Source organism: Vigna umbellata, chromosome 9, assembly GCF_029865625.1.
Source record: "Vigna umbellata cultivar VRB3 chromosome 9, Vumbellata_1.0, whole genome shotgun sequence".
NCBI classification, from domain to species: Eukaryota; Viridiplantae; Streptophyta; class Magnoliopsida; order Fabales; family Fabaceae; genus Vigna; species Vigna umbellata.
In genome coordinates this window covers 50,078,105-50,094,334 of record NC_142173.1, presented here as the reverse complement: position 1 = coordinate 50,094,334, position 16,230 = coordinate 50,078,105, and the positions used below count along the sequence as shown (strand labels likewise).

General features: G+C 33.2%; 3 protein-coding genes across 3 annotated transcripts; 1 reads left to right on the top strand and 2 right to left on the bottom strand.

Moving 5' to 3' along the window:
• Nucleotides 1–1,035: 1,035 nt before the first annotated feature.
• On the bottom strand, nt 1,036–4,773 carry LOC148193782 (PHD finger protein ALFIN-LIKE 1-like). The gene is made up of 5 exons (XM_088098496.1): nt 4,674–4,773; nt 4,544–4,576; nt 3,836–4,058; nt 1,643–1,751; nt 1,036–1,476 (listed from the first exon to the last, which is right to left on the bottom strand). Exons 1-5 carry the CDS (start codon nt 4,756–4,758, stop codon nt 1,204–1,206), a joined length of 723 nt encoding a protein of 240 aa, XP_087954622.1. The 5' UTR covers nt 4,759–4,773; the 3' UTR covers nt 1,036–1,203.
• A 3,058-nt stretch (nt 4,774–7,831) lies between these two features.
• On the top strand, nt 7,832–11,001 carry LOC148193781 (short-chain dehydrogenase/reductase 2-like). The gene is made up of 4 exons (XM_088098495.1): nt 7,832–8,003; nt 8,767–9,025; nt 9,511–9,705; nt 10,200–11,001. The coding sequence occupies exons 1-4, from the start codon at nt 7,912–7,914 to the stop codon at nt 10,593–10,595; spliced, it is 942 nt and encodes a 313-aa protein (XP_087954621.1). The 5' UTR covers nt 7,832–7,911; the 3' UTR covers nt 10,596–11,001.
• Nucleotides 11,002–12,296: 1,295 nt separating this feature from the next.
• On the bottom strand, nt 12,297–16,105 carry LOC148193780 (nudix hydrolase 25-like). The gene is made up of 6 exons (XM_088098023.1): nt 15,812–16,105; nt 14,975–15,025; nt 13,932–14,024; nt 13,570–13,664; nt 12,641–12,752; nt 12,297–12,562 (listed from the first exon to the last, which is right to left on the bottom strand). The coding sequence occupies exons 1-6, from the start codon at nt 15,875–15,877 to the stop codon at nt 12,458–12,460; spliced, it is 522 nt and encodes a 173-aa protein (XP_087954149.1). The 5' UTR covers nt 15,878–16,105; the 3' UTR covers nt 12,297–12,457.
• Nucleotides 16,106–16,230: the final 125 nt, after the last annotated feature.

The following is a 16,230-nucleotide window of genomic DNA, read 5'->3' as shown; positions in this document are numbered from 1 at the left end:
GAATTTTCGACATGTTCAGATTTTTTTAACATCTTATTCAGATATTCATCCCCAATCCATAAAGTCAACCACATTCACGTCACATAAAAAATACATTACCACAAACACTCATGGTTTATCCCTCATACCCTACCATACCACCTGGTCATAAAAATTGGTACTTGAACCATCCTCTTCTCTCATCGCACGACCGAAGAGGACCTATTTCCTGCATCGCATAGCCAAAAAATTCATTGTCGCATTTACTAGATACGGCAAATCGAACCCACAACATCATGTCTTAACCTCACACAGATACAACAACCAACACACAATACAATTATGTCCAAACATCACACAACCAACCACATAACTCGACAAAGAAACAAAATAACACGACCAACAACACCTACGACTCAACAATCATAACAAACGGCTCGACCAAACACACACAACTCGATAATCGACCAAGCATAATAATAGCATGACATCATACAAAATCAACACGACAACAAACCCAAACAACATATGATCGAATCCGTTTTGGGAACTAAACAGAGATCCATGAAGGAAACATCAACTTAAACTAAAACTAAGAGATTGAAAAAAAGAAGACTTTCCAACTTATTCTTGCTTACCCTTAAGCCTTGTTTCTTTAAATTATTTTATTTTATCCAAAGTTTAGATGAAGCAAAGCCAATTTATCATATATCTAAGTTTAATTGATTTGCTCCGCCGAAAAGTCGTAATCATAAAACCATCTTTTATAATGGTATATATGAAAAGTAAATTTAAATACAATTCAAATTTCTTGGAATAAACATGTAGCGTCCAATGCACATTATTACATATAAAGAAACAAGTAATTTCTCCAAAATTACGTTTCTGAATTATATCCAATTTAGTTTTAACTTACAAAAGAAGTGTATTCACTTTTTCTTCTCATTGTCGTTACAACTTTCTCTCGTTTTCCCTAAATTCTCCATTCCCTTAATCTTTGAGTATTCCTCGTCAAGCAACATAACTAAAGTTTGATTAGAAGAAAATGTACTGGGGTAAAAGTTGAAAACGGCCGCCTTTTACTTCGTGAAACACCATTGAAATAAAACAGAATTACAATGTGTAAATTGAAGCAAATATCATCATATATCGGATTGAAATTTGTCATATACTCTATCTTCTATATACTAAATGAACCTCTACAAGTGAAGTAACTGTATTGCACTATCTTGTGATCTTGTCAGCCATGAAACAAGATTCACCTGGGTCACTTATTCCCATTTCATTGCCTTCAGTCATTGACCTGCTCCTCCTCAAGCTGCATGATGGACATTTATAGCGCTTTAGGGTGTCAGCCTTTGCAGGGTTAATCATAACGCACCTCCCATGGTACCACCACTCACATATATCACACCCGATCCAAAGTTCATCTCCATTGTATTTTCCACCACAGCTTCCACAAAATATTTTAATAGGCTCACCTTTCATCATGGCTCCCTGTGATTTTGTTTGTCAAAACAAAACAAAACCTTTCATCACATTCATATGCTTATTTTCATTATCACTATGGAACTTTACCATTACAGAACCAATACCTAACCAGCCAAAAGAAACAATAATCACTAGAAAAAAAAGAAAGGAAATCACTAACATCGATGCTTACATCAGATTTGCTTCCGCTATCCATTGTCAGCTTCTCCTTAATTGGTTTATTGCCAGTAGCAACTTGAAAAACAGTGGAAAGAGCATTGATCAAACCAAATAGGCGTTTTCTGCCATAAAAAGTCCAGGAAAACATCAATAAACCATATGACAAATTACAGGAGACAGTAAGCAAAAATGTTACAATAAAGAAATCCAACACAAATCTTATATGTCGACTTCTTTTCCAATTGGCAATTGTAGAATGTTCTAGTTTAAAGAAAAACCTATAGTTGCTAATCCAAGATGCTAAAGCTAAAATCTCACTAGGATATAACACAAACACAAATCTCACTAGAATATGTCGAAACACAAATCTCACTAAGATAAGCTATAACCGGAGAAATGGTATGTTCAACAAACACAATCTCACTAAGATAAGCTCTAACCCATGGCTCTGATACCATTTTAAGAAGTGAACTTTAAGCTTAATTCAACTCCACAAAATTGGCTTATAAGGTGAGGTTGACATATATACTTCAAATTGGCCCTATCTAGTCGATGTGGGACTTTCAACACACTACCCTCATACCAAGGTATATACATATCGTGTATGGGACTAGACATTAATAGGTGGTCTGATAGTGGCCCGATAGCGAGTGTAATGATATGTCCAACAAACACAAATCTTGCTAGGATAGGCTTTAACCCATGACTCTAATACTATGTTAAATATAGTAAAAGTTATGTATGAGATTAATCTCCCTTGTGTTAAATATACACATAGGGTACTCTATTTATAATAGATGAAATATAAGCTAAGTCTAAACAACAAATAAGAAATGATAACAAACTAAATAAAGATAAAAGATGAAGTTAAGATAAAGATAATATATCTAACAATATTAAAGCCAAAGTCACAAGTTTGATTACCAATGGAGAAATTATTTAGGAAACGATTTTGTAAATTATATCAATTACACTGTAGAATAGTCTAGATGAGTTAAGTTACAATCAAAAATTTCAATTCCTAGTAAGACACTTGCTGAAGAGGAGATTGTTAGAAGGAACATCAATTATCTCATAATGTAGGCCAAGTAGACTAGGTCCTAATCTAATTGTGACACTTGGATTACTATACCTTTAGGTAAAAGAGTTGTGTCATGACTATCAATTATAGTTTTTTGCCTAGTAGTGAGTACTTGATCCACCAATCGGTACCAGAGCAAAGGTCATGAGTTAAATTTCCAATAAGACAATTGTTTAGAGGGAGATTATTACACAAGTTATAATCGACGAGTTTTATTCCTATATGCACAATTGCTAGGAGGGACATTGCTGCAAGGTGCATCCATAGTTCCATGGCATAGGCTAGGTAGGTTGTAAGTTTTAACCTAGTCATAAACACTCCATCCAATAATCCCATAATCCCAACCGTGTTATAATAGTACAGTAGTTTGCAAAGCAGCTACAGTATCCCAAATAACATTGCCAAGCACCCAATATATCAAAGATAGAAGAGTTAACGTATCTAATTTATGTGGCACACTTGCGAATGCTCGATAATTAAAAGTATTCAAGATTCAAGAAATGCATAACTAACAACCGCAGCCATAGTTATTGTTACTAAGCAAAAATAATACACAAAAACTTAATTGAAACACAAGAAATTCTCACTTAACTGAGTACAAGCAACAGCCTAGATACTGAAAACAGAGTCATCCATATTCACAACCCGTCAATAAGATAAGACGCATAAAATAGCAAAGATCCTGCCACGCCACAGAAAATGGAAAGCATGACAAAAGATGGATTGGCAAAAGACCCAAATAGCATCTAGTCAGTATAATAGGGATGTTGCATTTGATTTAAGGTTTTTTATGCAATCTAAATGCCCACTTTGCCTATACATCTTTTCTAGAGACCATCAAGCATAATCCTTGTTAAGAATTACAGCAAAATAAGGAACTCCCATATAATAGTAACCCAAAACAAAACCAAATTAATCTAGGGCTGAAAGCAATCTCCATGGTCTGAAACATACACAATTTCTTGACTCTTTAACATAATGTTTTAGATGAGCGTCCGGCAAAAACTCCAGTTATAACCAAAACTTCTACATTAAACAAGGTGCAAATGGACGTCTTTGATAAAAATACATAGCCACAGTGAACTGGGATTATTACATATGCATCTCTTCAATGTTAGATCATACCTTTCATTGTGGTTAAGCCGAGTTCCAAGGTAAAAGGCCACTGCAAGCAGCCATGAATCACTATGCACAGCAACCAGAGAAAGCCAGTCCTTGCGGCTCAGGTCGTCCCTGGCAAAATTGATTCCAAGAGCTGGCTCAGGGAGCTCCGGTGGAACTTCCTCCGATGGCAGAGCTACCTCCCAGGCCCCGTTTGGATGTCCATAGAGGCACAAGTTATCCTTCCCTTAAGGAAACACAATGGAAACTTCAAAGTTAATGGAAGGACACACCACATTATTCAATAATTACAAAACCACATATATTAACAATCTCAATCTAACTGAAATTAAAACCAGAAAAATGAACATGGATGTTACCCTCTGCTACCAGACCCAAATGCCACACAGCAAACTCAGTACTATTATTTGACTTTCTTACGCTAACTAAACAGCACATGAACCATGCAAAAGCTCACCTTTTCCCCATTACTATCTACCCATTTAGTTTCTTTCTCAATCTGTGTCATAAAAACTCTACCTTGTTCACTCCAACAAGCATGCAGAACAATTCGCACACCCCACAGTTTGTTTTTTCAACAAATTCGCAAAACATAACGAAATACCAACAAAAAAACAAAAACAAACAAATACAATATCCAATTTTCTTTTTTGAGGTAACAGAAACCAGAGTACAAAATTAAAGGCGAAAGGATCAGAAAATACCCTTTACCTGGATCACAGAGTCCGTAAAATTCATCAACGTCTAAGAAAAGAAAAAAGGCAAGGGTGAAAAAAGAAAAGAGAGAACGAAAAAAAAGAAAAAGAAAAAGAAAGCGGCATTGGAAAGAGAAGAGTAGTACCGTGAGTGAGTGCGCGAATAATAGCGTTTCTTCGGGCTCTAAAATCCTTGAAGATTTCTTCAACTGTGCGGGTCTTGGAAGCCATGCAGCTGGAGGGTAGGGATCAAAACAGCGTTAAGAGAATGAAAATAAAAATACAGAGCAGAAGAATGTGTATTAATCTATTATAATTGAGATTTGATTTAACTTAATTTTATATTATATTTTGTTATTATTATTGAAAATAAATTAAAATTCCATTTAATTCTCTTTTACTCATGTTATTAATTTGAAATATTGTGGACTTTCTTCGCAGATAATGTGTAAATAGATAATGATACTTTGATAATATTTTTTAATAATATTTTAACATCTAAATATTATTATGTAATTGGTTCAAAATTATTCCACACAGTCAATAATAATAATCATAAAACACTAATATAAAAAAATCATAAAATCATACTTTATCATTATCCATTATAGATATATGTTAAAAACACGGTGTTTTATCTGTATACATTTCAAATATGATTCAATATTTAAGGACTTCATTTTGACTTACCGATTTAATTTAAATTTAAATAATAACAAAATTATAATGTAAGAAAATAGTTGCAATAAAAAATTATAAATCTTAAAAAAAGCAATTACACCTAATAAATTGTGCCAAAGATGGTTTGACAAGCAACAGGTATATAATATTAACAGGAAATAAATTAGAGTAATTTAAAAAAGAGGGTGTTATAAGTAAATTCCCGAATTCAAAATTAGTTTCAAATAATGTGGGGTTGAAATAATAAAATAGATTTGTCACTTTAAAATTAGATTCAAGTAATATATGTCAAATTTTTGGATAATTGTAGTTATCCAGGTTTCCAGAGTAATGGTGCGGATTACATTAAGATATGTACGACATACTTAGGTACAAATAATGAGTCCTTTAGAATTTTTTCACTGGAGATAAATTATTGGAAAAATAAACATTAAACACGATAAAATAACATGAAACAAACTACTTGGTATCTATTTAATTTGATAAAATTTTTATTTAAGTTTCAATTTTTTTTTTAAATAATTCAATTGAGTTTTTTTTCCTATTATATTATATTGTTTTTTATATGTCACGACGGTTAATAATATTTTTAATATTTTGTTTCTAATTAAAAATTTTTGTTACTTATTATATTATGGTCATACCTTTGATAAAAAGAAATCTAGGTATTAATATCACGTGTTAGTGTTAATATCACGTAATAATATCTTGTATTTAATTGAGTTTCAAATTTTTTTAAAATGAAGAAATGTTGTTGATGAGTGTACATTTATACCCTTATTTAGTTTTTAATATTGGATTCTTAATTAATATTTGTATTTTAACTAGGATTTGTTAAAATTGGGTTTATTTAGCATGAGATACAAAAACATGTTAAAAATGATTTTTTAATTGTATAAATGTTCTTTGGATATTTTGAGGTGCGTTAGTGCACCTGCATCTAAGTTGAGCTCATTGAGGTGTGAAAATAAAGTGGATAAAGTGTCATGGCATCTTAAAAGATAAATCCAAGAACATATGACCCTTGGAAAATGAGGTAATTAGGGAATAATGTAAGACTTGAATATTATTGTTTGGTAATTGGTATTTAGATGTTTTCTAGAATTATAATTATTATTTTTATTATTTAATGTTATTTGTATTCCGTAATGGTATGAGAGCTAAGTTTTCAAAAGTTTTTGTAAACCAGTAACATCTCGAGATTTGGCGCGTTACAGAATTGGTGTTAGGAATAATAGCTTGATTGAGAAGCGAAAGATATTAGATAGATTAGAAAGAGAACGATTGAGGCTTGGAAATCCTAGACAACTTCTAGAGATGGACTTAGTATTTAGACACTACCTAATGCATGTATGCAAATGTCTTGTAGATGATTTGTCTTAGACGATGCAATATATGACGTCATACATATTGCACGTCCTAGACGTTTGACTCTCTAGACGTTATATGAACACATTAACATATGTTGAATCAAATTCATTCAACAATTCTTATACCAATAAGGGTGATTATACGATAAAGTTTATCTTCAACTAATGACTTAGTGAAGATGTCATCAAGCTATGCTATAAGGGAAGCGAGAGTTTTAAGCTGGAAGGCTACTGCGATATCGATTATGTTGGAGATAAAGTTGAGTGTAAAAATACAAATGGAGGCTGCCACTTCATTGGAAGAAACCTAGTATTGTGGCTGAGCAAGAAATAGAATATGATTGCATTATCAACAACAGAAAGTTGAATACATATTAGTCGTCCACTACTGCTTACAACTTTTGGATCAAGAATCAGCTAGAAGATTACAACTATTTTGAAGGTAAAATTCTTACTTACTGTGGTAATAATGTTTTAATTAGTTTATCTAAAAATTCTATATTGCATTCACGCACAAAGTAGATTGAGATCAAACATCACTTCATACGTGATCATGTTAACAATAATACTATGAATTTACAATATGTAAACACAAATCAAAAATTTAAATTTAGGTTAAAAAACAAAAATATATATTCAAAACAATTCAACCAAAACTCCCAACATTGTTACCGAATAAAGTTACCTTTTTTTTAAGTTACACAACAAAACCTTAAATTGACTTTTTAAAACTTCTTTAGAAATTAGTTTACAAGATATATTTAAAAATATTTATAACTAGTTAGTAGTAGTATTTTTCTATAAAATTAATAGTATAAAAACATTTTCATTATAAAGTTAAATATTTACTATTTATTATCTTAAAATTAATTAGCTTTAATTATTAACTTGTGCATAATAATACAATTTATTTATTTAATTCTTATATTTAAAATAATGATTTTAACATTTTCACAAATTTTTTAGAAGACAAAGCTAACATATCGTGCTATAAATATAATTGGTATTATTTTTGTCGAACATAACGTTTAATATCAATAATATGTGAATCATTTAATAAAATACATTTCATGAAAAAGAAACTTCGAATTTAATTAAAAAAATAGTCCAAGTATACCTATAATAAAGTATTCATAGAAATTAAAAGATATATATTGTAACTAAAAGAACCAAACCACGCAGTAATTAAACAAAATTAATTAATTCAAGCAAATTCTAAATCAAACTATCTTCATTCTCCCTTCATGCTCCACCACCTGACGAAGTTCGAATTGGAGACAGCTACTGAATAGTCGCAATAGCCCCAGAGAGAGAGAGAGAGAGAGAGAGAGAAATGGGGAACAAAGAAAAAGCTAAGGAACGAAGAGAAAAGCGATTGCAAGAGATACGCTTTCAGATGACCGTTCCCTATTCTGATAATCAAAGGTTAATTTTTCCTTTTCTTTTTCCTTGTTTTTCATTTTTTAGTTTATTATTTTGCAATTCCCTTTCTCTTTTTTTGTTTTCGATTTTGAAGCCCACAAATTTAGTAGCAACGCCAGCTGACTTACGCTACTAGCTGACTTAATCTCTGCAAAAACAACCAGTTTTGTTGTTAGTTTTGAAAAATGTTACACTGAGCTCTATAAGGAAATTTGTTGCTCTTACAGAAAAAAAAGAAAAGATAGTTTGTATAATTTCAGGAAATCTCTACTCTAATGTGGTTTATGTAATTTACTCTGCTCTTTATTTTTTGGTGGTATAACTAGTCAATCCCACTAAATGGGAGCTGAACATGCACTAATTAGTGTATTTCACTGATTAATAAAATCGGTGTTAGAAAAAATGTGTTGATAGTGTTCCTGGGCAATAGTTACGAATACAAAAGTTGATTTTTTTTTTCAATGTTTTGGTGCATGCCATGTCTAGATGACCTTTGAACTGACCCCTTCATCCATATCTTCATTTTTCATGCACCTTCAGGCCAGTGAGGAGAAAAACTGGTGTTGAGCTTCAAGTGCAGGTCCAAATGTTAGATAAACGAACCTAGTCAGAGAGTATTGCCACTTGGCTAGTATTTAACCCTCAGCATGTGTTTTTCCCGACAAATTGTTGTTTCAGCATTTAAACTTCCGTAGTTTATGGAATTACAGATATTCTTCTGATCTCCGTAGCTTGTTCTAATTGTTGTTGACTTGAGGGTTCATAGGTGGTGGTCCAAGGAAACCGTTGCAGTTGTAACTGGTGGAAATAGAGGAATTGGGTTTGAGATTTGTAGACAACTTGCCGTTCATGGATTGACTGTTATACTGACCTCAAGAGACTCTAGTGCTGGTGTTGAATCGATTAAATCTTTGGAAGAAGGCGGCCTTTGTGTGGTTTATCATCAACTTGACGTAGTGGATCATTCATCCATCAACCAATTTGTGGAGTGGTTGCGGGAAAATTATGGTGGTTTAGATATTCTGGTCAGTTTCTAGCATGTGCTTCCAATATAGTAGGTCTGATTTTAACTAAATTAGCATGTTTTGTTGGGATCTATCCATCTGTTGCACCTCTTTTGATTTTTTTGATCTACAAATGTTAATTGTTAGTTTTTGTTAGTGGAGAGAGTTGATCACAACCTCTCCCACCCTCTCTTCCAAATCCTTCAAATCAACCTTATATCTCCCAAATGTTAGTGGGGAGTTGAATGCATAACCCTCCCACCCTCCTTTCCAACTTTTACCACTAGACCTACCTTATAGTTCCATTGCATCTCTTTTGATGATAACTTCATGCACTTCTCTTTACTGTTATATTATCAAATTATTTTTGTGTCAGATTTTGTTTGTTGTGGATCTAAATATGCAAAACATGGAACTAAACACAATAAGATGGTTAAATTTTTACACGCGGAATGTGGTTTAACTCATTCTTATTTATGCTTCTAAACAATATCATTGACCTGTAGGTAAACAACGCTGGTGTTAATTTTAATCTTGGGTCTGATAACTCAGTTGAAAATGCTCATAAGGTTATTGAAACAAATTATTACGGCATCAAGAACATGATTGAAGCTACTCTTCCATTGATGAAGCCATCCCTTGTCGGTGCTCGCATTGTAAATGTAAGCTCACGTCTTGGTCGACTAAATGGAAGACGGAATGTAAGTGAAGCTCTTTATTTATACTGTTTGCTAAAATAGGATTTATTGATCTTTTGATTCTTTCCCTTTCGAATACTCTCGTGTCTTCTTCTTTTGGTTAAAAACTTCCCATAATTTTCACTCATAAATGTTCATGTTCTGAAATACAAAATGCAGAATATTTTCCTTCGGGAATACTGACAAGATTGCTTGCTGACATAAATTGCTTAATTGTTGTTTAAGTTGTTGGTTACAGTAGGTGAAGTGTGAATTGCATGTCTTGGATAAAAATTCCTGTGATCAGACCCATACATCATTCCGTAATAAAATGAAAAATTCTTTGAATTGCTGGAATCCCTGTTGTAATCTGTAGTGATGTATTTGTAAACAACTTATTTAAAAACACAGTTTATGGTAAAGTATTTCTCTTTTTATCTCTGAAGTTGTATTGGACCAAAACGCCCTGTATGACTACTGCTAGATATAAATTTGATAACTTTTTGTTTGTGTGACAGAGAATCAGTAATGTAGCCTTAAGGGAGGAACTGAGTGATGTGGAATCCCTAACAGATGAGCTCATTGACAGGACTGTAGCTACTTTTCTACAACAAGTTGAGGATGGAACATGGACTACAAGTGGGTGGCCTCAAGTGTATACTGATTACTCAGTGTCCAAACTTGCTGTTAATGCCTATACAAGGCTTATGGCAAGGAAGCTTTCTGAGAGACCAGAAGGTCAAAAGATTTATATTAACTGCTACTGCCCAGGTTGGGTGAAAACAGCTCTTACAGGTTATGCAGGGAATAACACTGTTGAGGAAGGGGCTGATACTGGAGTGTGGCTTGCCCTTCTTTCGGTCCAAACATTCATGGGAAAGTTTTGTGCTGAGAGACGGGAAATTAACTTTTAAGCTGTTGCTTCTTGGGATTACAAGAATTTAAGCCCCTACCTACTACACTGACTTTTGGAAAATTTCAAAGGAATAGAAACGTGGAATTTTTCTGTTGGCATTTGACAAATTCTTCTTTGGTGTGGGTCACTTTTCGTCTTCCGATACACGTGAAAACTTTCCTACTATTCATTCTTCAAACGTGCTTTACTGTGAGGCAGACATCACGTGAAGCAGAGCTCACTATTCAGTTTGTGCATCATAACGTATAACTTTAGTTGATAACTTTTTTTTGGGGGGTTAATTAAATTTAGTTTTAGTATGCAGAATATAGGGTAGAGGATGGCAACCAGCCAGTAGGGGTGGTAATTATCTGCAATTAAAATTTCCCGCAGATTTTTATATGGTCATGATTATTTTTTACTTCTATTTTATAATTTTAAATAAAATTATTTAAGAACAATTATTTAAATATAAAAGTTTGATAAAAAAAATGTTTTTAAAATATAATTCAAAAGAAATTACACAATAAAATATTAATATAAATGATCTTTTTAAAATAAACCTTTTACCCTCACTTGTTCTTCTATTTAGAGGGATGGTTGGTGGGCTTTTCACTGGTGAGGCATTAACAAAGGTCAATTTCGCTTTAACCTTGTTTCATATTATGCACTTATAGCTAATCATAGTCCTAATTAGTGTTTTTCTTAGGCACATAGAAAGGGGTAGATTCGGCTAATTTCCTTTAAGTCGAAATTTCACCAACCGAGGGGAATGCGCAAAAGAAAGTAGAATTTAGATTCTTTGTTGAATTTTTTCTGTTGTACCTTCAAAATACATTGATGGGCACCAATTTTAATGTTTTAAAATATATTTAAAAGATTTTTAAAGTACCAACATAGTGTATTCTGAATGCTTTGCACTCAAGTAGAATATGGACTCAAGTATGGAAGTGTGAAGAAAATTGCCATAATTGATTCCATCACATGTCGGATGCAAAGGATCCAATTGGTTCATTCTAAATTCAGAACATTATCTACTTTAACCTGCAAATTTGGTAGACCATATTTTTACTATAAAGTACTTGGTAGCCCGCTATAAAATCCAAAGGCATTATAGGGTTCAGGATTTGAAAGCTTAAAAGTTCAAAAGATTGTGATACTAACTCGTTGGCTTGCTATGGAACCAACAAGTGCAATGTGTTTTTCACTCTTTTTAAGAATGATAGGACTCCCTTAAGCTTATGAAGTTAGATACAATCGGCTTGACCACAACAGTTTTGGTGCAGTTGGTTTTACCATAACTCGTTGGCTTTCTTCCTGAATGAACTACCCAGTTGACCTTTTTGTAATTAGATTGATTTGGAGAGAAGATCCAAAATCCAAAAATGTTAAAGCAGAAAAACTCTCCTTAACATCTAAAATATAGACACTACACTCACCTGTTTGAGTGCTGAAATCAAATTTGAACCAGACTACCAAAACCAGTATCCTACACCTAAAGCGGAACATGAAATCAATCTAAACACCAAAACTAACCTAACCAGTACAAGTTTTTGCCATAACCAAATCTTACATTATTTAATGGAAAAATTATCGTAGAAGGTAGAAACTATTTCGCAGTGTCTCATAAAACCACTCATGATACTATTCTGCCGCACGATACTTCCTACTTTATTGAACAATTCTTCTATACACATTCACAATCCTCCTTGCAGCAAGGTTTAAAATAGAAGCATTTGCTCATAGCTTATTATTACAAGAAGGTAAGTACCTAATAGAAAGTTCTAACTATCGTCCCCCTTTACAAATAGCTGAGTGCTACCGAAACTCAGTGAAATTAGACAAGAAAATGGATTGAACTACAATGCACACTCATAACATTCACCACTTTGTTGATTTACATTTTCCAGATATTGCACTCCCTTGCAAGTAAGGCTTGAAGGTTCTTATAACCTCTTCGTAGGTTGGTCTCTTGTAGTCGACTGCCTGGAATCAGTAATCAGTAATTAGTTTTTCCAATAAATAAAATTATACCTATTTCAAATTTCACTTTTCCTAACTAACCTGCTCAATAACTTCTTCAGGGTCTGCCCATTTCCACTCGGCAAATTCAGGTTCTGCTTCCCCATTGGACAAGTTGACCTCACTATCATCTTTTGTTAATCTCATAAGAAACCTATCAAATGTTCGTAACCAATGTCAGAAAAAGCATAGTTTTGATAGGATATACACATTGAAACACTCAACTGAAGAACCAATAGAAAGTACTGGTTATTCTGACAGTACGATCATATAACTGGTGATTATTACAATTCTCATTCTCACCGCTGAGAAGTAAGTTTGGACCACTATCCATTTGTTAGTTATGCATATTTTAAAAAACCTTTTGGGAAAAGTGGATTATTATTCATATTTACATTGAAGTACACATTAAAAGGACACTAAACTTGAAACTCCAGATCAAAGATGCACAAAACACAAACACCACATTTGAATACAAAAAGGATTCCAATGTAATATCCATATACTAATAATACAGGTCTCTCTCACTCACACTCAGGATTTTCACTTTTGCCTTTTCAGTTTTCATTATGTTGATTGTTGAAGTTTGTTCCCTTTTCCAGTTGCTTACATCTTCTTCAGCTAAAAGGAAAAGAAAATATTGAGTTTTAAACTTCCACATATTGAATTCAGATTTTACATTATATAACTGCCTTTTTCATTTTATTTTACAAAGTCAAGTAGACCAACATCCATCCGTCCATCTTGCTTTCTATACTTCCAAGCTAATATTTTAGCACCTTGCATAATGTTTCATGTGTTCATAAACTCTATTCCAAATGTCTTAACCAGTGTTATGGACCAAACTGACTTAATTCCAGTGGTAAATTTTTTCAGTATAGAGATATGCTACCAAAGTTTTAGACACAGGTAATTTTTTCTGAAGTTAGCACTGAACTAATCACATGAAATAAGTAAAATAAAATACACACCACTTTTGTGCCTGTCCATGCCATTCACCTCCCCAAAGGCGATTGACTTTAGCCTTCACAGCAGGAGGGAAGTCATATGTCAACCATTTCTGAACCTGCAATGCACAAGCTAGGTCAATTGTATGAAAAGATTAAATCCACCCAGTTATCAAATGATGGGTGTTTAAATTGAATTGTTTAATGCTTACAGACATTGCTTTTGTTTGTTGTATTACAGAATGGTAAAACTGCATTAAACTCGATTAATTGAATGTTGTAAGATATCACTGATCTATACACAAAGCTTAGGTTATATATAAGGAAAAGAATTGCTGCTTTTGCAGAAAAAGCTAAATCCAAATGAGAAAAGGTTTTGCCCACACCTCAGCAATGATTTCAGCAGATACTATGCCAGTTTCTTCTCGAAGTTCCCTAATGGCAGCAGATTTGGGCTCCTCACCTTCTTCAATTCCCCCCTAAGAACCACAGAGACAGTCAATTATGTCTGAAAATTTTAATACCATAAAGAGATAAAAAATAATTTATTGATTACAAGCAGTAGAAAGGTCCTTCCTTAATAATCCTGCAAAGGTTAAAAAAAACTCAACAAAAAATCCACTCTTACATTGAGTTTGAATTCTGGTTCAAGGTGACAAAACCATCTATACATTATAACTGTAAAATTATTAGAGCAATTAATATTTTAACCTTATTGGGCTGGGTTTATACAGTAGAACATGGCATAATTATTAGTATTAGTCAGAAAATAGAATTAATAAGTCAAAGGACATCATATCAAACTAATATAAAAATTCAGAAAAACTATTAAGAGTCACCCTTTTCTTTTACTCCACTTTATCCTCCAAAATTATATAATTTCAGTAATAGTATAAATTCTTTCTCGCAGCAAGATTGTTCAGTATACTGTTTAGCCAAGATAAACCTAGATACATAAGGAGATTTTTGTATATCGAAAAATGAATGGTGAGTGGTAATAACAATGCATTTAAGTACTTTTTTTATGTAAGCAATATGGCAGCACATATAGAAAGATTCCTTATGGTAAAGATATATGCGAATGTGACTCAACAGTGTCATTGGCATTGTAAACATTACTATGTTGTCAACATCAACAGGAGAGAGACAGGGATGTTAATGAAAAGCACTAGCAAGCTCTCACCACTAAGGTAACAGTAATGATTGCTTGCAAAAGTACTCATCTACTAAAATGCCAGCATGACCAGACTAGTATATATGTGAAAAATAAAAACTACACCATACTATACAAAATAAACAAGGTTCTGCACTATACAATGCCTTCACATCAAAGATCTTTTTTCAAGTTATACAAATCACTTGAATTCATGTTAAGGAAAAAAAAAATGTTAGGCAAAGGTGTATATAATAGTTCATAACCTAAGCTCACCTGAGGCATTTGCCATGCTCCTGGGACATTCAACCTAGAAGCCACAAAAATCTGAAAAACAAAATTAAAACATGAATTCCCTTGTTTGCACAAACAACCATCACTTAACAAAATTGCTGCACACTATGTTGGAAAGGAAACAAAGTATTTTACTTTCGAAACACGTTCGTCTCCAACTCAGTGAACAAGCTAAAATCATACACAAACCCTGAACAAACCCAAAAAGGTACAATAAAAACCCACAAAAAAATCAAATCCAAGCTCTCAGTTCGCTAGCTCATTTTCAAAATGTTCATCATCCAAGGAAAGGGTTTGAATGAAAACAGAACAGAGCAAAGGATCTAAGTTCATCCAAGGAAGAACTCCATATTTTCAAATCTGGAAAACAATCTCCTTAAAAAATTTAAAGATAAAAACAGAGCAACAAGGGAGTGTTTTTCTAACATATTGATCCAACTTAAGTCCTACTTTATGGTCGGTGAATTCAAAAACATCAGAAAGAAAAAACATTTTGAAGAAAAAGCAAAAGTTTAACTCCATGTTCCAGCTTTTAAACAGCTAATAGAAATCTACAGAAAAAAAAAAAGGAAACCCACATGAACATAACACAAATTTAAGATCAGAAACACACCACTGTGTCCCATAATTTAAAAACAATATTTTCTTCTTTTTCTGTAAAAAAGTTTTCTAGATAACCAAAGGTCATGACACTGATATCTAGAGACCGTAGAGGTCACCTAAAGAAGAGACTTTAACAACCAAAACAAACACACGGAATGCATTAATATTCCGTAAAAAAAAAGACACAAAAATGAAGAAAAGAACAGGGTTAGAAACCTGGTCATCGGAGTTGATGAGACAGACACCAACGTTGGGACGGTAACCTTGTGGAAGACCCTCCATGGCTTGGTGTTGGAAGGAAGAGAAGAGTAACTAACCTTTTGTATTTTATTTACTTTTGTTTGTGAGTGTGAGAGCGAGAATGAGGAGAAAGAGAATGAGGAGAGAGAGAGTGAGGAGAGAGAGAGTGAGGAGAGAGAGAAGTGAGGGTGATGGTGGTGTGCGTTGAGAAAATGGGAATGAAAAGAATAATGATAAGAAGTGAGAGAGTGGTATGAGAGAAGGGGAAAGTGGAGTTTGCGATTCTCACCAAATCTCCCATTTTATTATTCTCTTCTCTATGCTTCTTCCAATTATATCCTTTCTTCCTCTTCCACTTCTTCTAACCAACCAACACCTCCTCATTATTCATCTCA

Excerpts from the sequence above, each read along its gene's own strand:
- LOC148193782 (XM_088098496.1), bottom strand. The coding sequence starts at position 4,758 with ATGGCTTCCAAGACCCGCACAGTTGAAGAAATCTTCAAGGATTTTAGA. Across the intron at positions 4,577-4,673 it reads TATTCGCGCACTCACTCACG|ACGTTGATGAATTTTACGGA; the intron begins GTACTACTCTTC and ends TTCTTTTCTTAG. Across the intron at positions 4,059-4,543 it reads TTACGGACTCTGTGATCCAG|GGAAGGATAACTTGTGCCTC; the intron begins GTAAAGGGTATT and ends TGTTTCCTTAAG.
- LOC148193781 (XM_088098495.1), top strand. The coding sequence starts at position 7,912 with ATGGGGAACAAAGAAAAAGCTAAGGAACGAAGAGAAAAGCGATTGCAA. Across the intron at positions 8,004-8,766 it reads CCCTATTCTGATAATCAAAG|GTGGTGGTCCAAGGAAACCG; the intron begins GTTAATTTTTCC and ends GAGGGTTCATAG. Across the intron at positions 9,026-9,510 it reads ATGGTGGTTTAGATATTCTG|GTAAACAACGCTGGTGTTAA; the intron begins GTCAGTTTCTAG and ends ATTGACCTGTAG.
- LOC148193780 (XM_088098023.1), bottom strand. The coding sequence starts at position 15,877 with ATGGAGGGTCTTCCACAAGGTTACCGTCCCAACGTTGGTGTCTGTCTC. Across the intron at positions 12,753-13,569 it reads CATGGACAGGCACAAAAGTG|GTTTCTTATGAGATTAACAA; the intron begins GTGTGTATTTTA and ends AACATTTGATAG. Across the intron at positions 12,563-12,640 it reads CTGAAGAAGTTATTGAGCAG|GCAGTCGACTACAAGAGACC; the intron begins GTTAGTTAGGAA and ends TACTGATTCCAG.